This window comes from Mustela nivalis, assembly GCF_964662115.1.
Source record: "Mustela nivalis genome assembly, chromosome: 2".
NCBI classification, from domain to species: domain Eukaryota; kingdom Metazoa; phylum Chordata; class Mammalia; order Carnivora; family Mustelidae; genus Mustela; species Mustela nivalis.
Window position 1 is genome coordinate 148568460 of NC_139021.1, and position 3215 is coordinate 148571674.

Consider the following 3215-nt stretch of genomic DNA (forward strand, 5'->3'; position numbering starts at 1 on the left):
TTATTTTAAAAAATGAACAATAAATGTTCAATTTTTACAATTTAATAATTGCAAATTTCAAAATAATTTGTAATATAACATTTAAATTATATAAAGTGATTCCTCATTCAGAATTGTAGCTACAAGTAGTATTTATTGTTTTTTAATAGTGGCCATCAATTAAATTTTTATTCTTTGGTGGTGACATTTTCTATTTGAAAGATCCAGCAGAGTTGATGATAGAGAAATGGAGATCACTATGGAGGTGAGGAATGAGACAACAATCCAAGAATTCATTCTGGAAGGGTTTCCTGCCATCCAGGCCCTAGAGAATATCTTCTTCCTGATCCATCTGCTGGCATACCTGGCCTCTATCACAGGAAATGTGGTGATCATCACCATCACTTGGGTTGACCATCGCCTCCAGACACCAATGTATATTTTACTCAGCACGTTCTCCTTCTCTGAATGCTGTTTTATCACTTCAGTTATTCCTAAACTGCTGTCCATCTTTCTTTTGGGAAGGCAACCAATTTCCTTTACTGCTTGTCTCATACAAGCCTTTTCTTTTTTCTTTTTTGGGTCAATAATTTTCTTCCTCATGGCAGTGATGTCTCTGGATCGGTATGTGGCCATTTGCAAGCCTCTGCATTACCCGACCATCATGAACCCGAAGACTTGCTTCCTCCTGGTCACTGCCTGCTTGGCTTTGTCCTTCCCTCTCATCACTGGGCTAGTAGTGAAGGTTTCCCAGTTGTCCTTCTGTGGCCCCCATGTCATCCTCCACTTTTTCTGTGACCTTGGCCCCCTGATTCATCTCTCCTGTTCTGACACTAGACCTACTGAAATGTTGACCTTAGTCCTCGCTTTGTTTGTCCTTATAACATCTCTTATCATAACCACCATTGCATACAGCAACATAGTAGTCACAGTCCTGCGACTCCCATCAGCCAAGGAGAAACAGAAAGCTTTCTCCACCTGCTCCTCTCACCTCATGGTTCTCTTTCTGATGTACGGCAGCAGTGTGTTCATATATGTGAAACCAAAGCAAACGAACAGGCTGGACTCCAACAGGGAGGCTGCCCTTGTGAACACAGTGGTGACCCCCTTGCTCAACCCTGTCATCTACACTCTGCGGAACAAGCAGGTCCATCGGGCTCTGAGGGAGGCTCTATTGAGGTTGAGGTTACAGAAACAGAGCTTTGGAGGGTAAGTGGATCTTCTTGGTCTTCTAGTTCAATTTCCCACAATTGAAGAAATATTTTCTATAGAATTCTACATATTAGGATCTACAGGATCAGGATTCTACAGGATCAGGTGATCCTGCTTATGCTAATTTTCATCTGGCTGGTACAATATTACTTTATAATACAATACTTTTCACTATTTGAAAATTCCTCTTAGTTCTTTATATCATGCTGAAATACATCTTCCTTGATTTTTCTACTCAGTGGTCTTTCATTTCAGTTCATACAACATTTATGGAGAGCCCAGTATACATAAATCATATAATACAAAGTCTTTAGGAATAAAAAAGTTGTCAATCAGATAATAATGATTACTCTTCATGGTACATGCTCATGCTTGAGTTTTCTGATACTAAGAAAGGATAGAAACCATTACCATTTTATGTATTCAGGGTTTGAAATTTTAGAAGCAAATTGTTCTGAAATTACATAAAGTCATAATATTATAGCCTAATTAAAATTAATGGTATTTCATTAATTGGATCTTTTATGTAAATGAACCAACAGTAAGCTGGCTCTGGAGCAAGCCAGGGAGAGAAGGAGTTATAGAAAGTGGCCACTGGCTTATTCAGACTCCTAGAAAGTAGTGACTTCCTGTCTGTCAGTTCCCAGATGCAGGCTAGTTATAAGCCCAACCGTCAAGGTAGCAGCTGGTAAAGTTGAAGCTTTAGATGTATAGTCTAATCTCTTCTATGGAGAAACTGAGAGCTGGCTATTTTTGCCTTTTCTTTCATTTTTTTAAGTTCTGTGCTTAAGGTGAGGCTTGAACTCACTACCTAGAGATCAAGACCCATATGCTTTACCAATGAGCTAGCCAGGCTAAAATGTTCTCATTTCAAAGCTGTTATACAAATGGAATCATATGATATATAACCTTTTGAATCTTTTTCTTAACTCTACATGATTCCCTTGAGATTCATCTGAACTTTTGTACACGCCAATATTGCATTCCTTTTTATTGCTGAATAGTAGGCAATGGTATGGATGGTATGATGTGTTTATTCACCTGTTAAAGGACATATGGGCTGATTTCAGTTTTTGGCTTTTACCAGTAAAGCCTCCATAAACATTCATGTTTGTGTACAGGTTTTTGTGTGAACACACGTTTTCATTTCTTTGGGATAAGCACCAAAATGTGCAATTGCTGGGCTGTATGATAGTTGCATGTTTAGTTTTAAAGAAACTGTCAAATAATTTTTGAGAGTGCTTGTACCAATTTATATTCCCACTAGCAGTGTGTATAGGTGGACCAGTTTCTCTGCATCCCCCAAAATATTTGGTCTTATCACTATGTTTTCAGCCACTCTGTAAAGTGTGTACTAGCATTTTGTTGTTGTTTTGATTTGTATTTCCCTGATGACTGATGATGTTGTATGTCTTTCACTTGCTTAAATGGCATTTGTATACCTTTTAGGTAAAATGTTTGTTTATGTCCTTTGCCCATATTCTTATTGGTTTACTATTATTATTAATATTTTTACTGTTGAGTTTTAAGAGGTCTTTATATATTCCAGATATAAGTCTTTTGTCAGAAATGTGGATTGCAAATATTTTTCCCCAGTCGGTAGCCCGTCTTTTTATCCTCTTTTCATATACTTTCGCAGAACAAAAGTTTTTAAAATTTTGATGTGGTCTAATTTCCAATTTTTCCTTTTATGGATCATACTTTTGGTGTCAAGTCTAAGAAGTCTTTTCCTAGCCCAGATCCTGCAGATTTCCTTTTTTTTCCCTAGAAATTGTTAATAGTTTTGTATTTTATGTTTGTCTGGGACCCATTTTGAGTTAGTTTTTGTTGTTTGTTTTGTTTTAAGTTGTCAGACTTAGATTGAGGTTTTCTTTCGTTCTCCTTCTCTCTCTCCCTCTCTTTATTTTTGTATGTGGGTGTCCAATTGCTCTAGCACCATTTCTTTGGAGTTACTGCAGGTGGTAATGTTTTTTTTAATTTAGGTTTCCACAGGTTTATAGTTAGTATATAAAAATGTGATTTTG

At 37.1% G+C, this 3215-nt stretch overlaps 1 protein-coding gene across 1 annotated transcript; it reads left to right on the forward strand.

Moving 5' to 3' along the window:
* Positions 1-226: 226 nt before the first annotated feature.
* LOC309859368 (olfactory receptor 6M1-like) lies at positions 227-1192 on the forward strand (the record flags this gene model as incomplete). The annotated part of the gene is made up of 1 exon (XM_082720001.1): positions 227-1192. The coding sequence occupies one exon, from the start codon at positions 227-229 to the stop codon at positions 1190-1192; it is 966 nt and encodes a 321-aa protein (XP_082576127.1).
* Positions 1193-3215: the final 2023 nt, after the last annotated feature.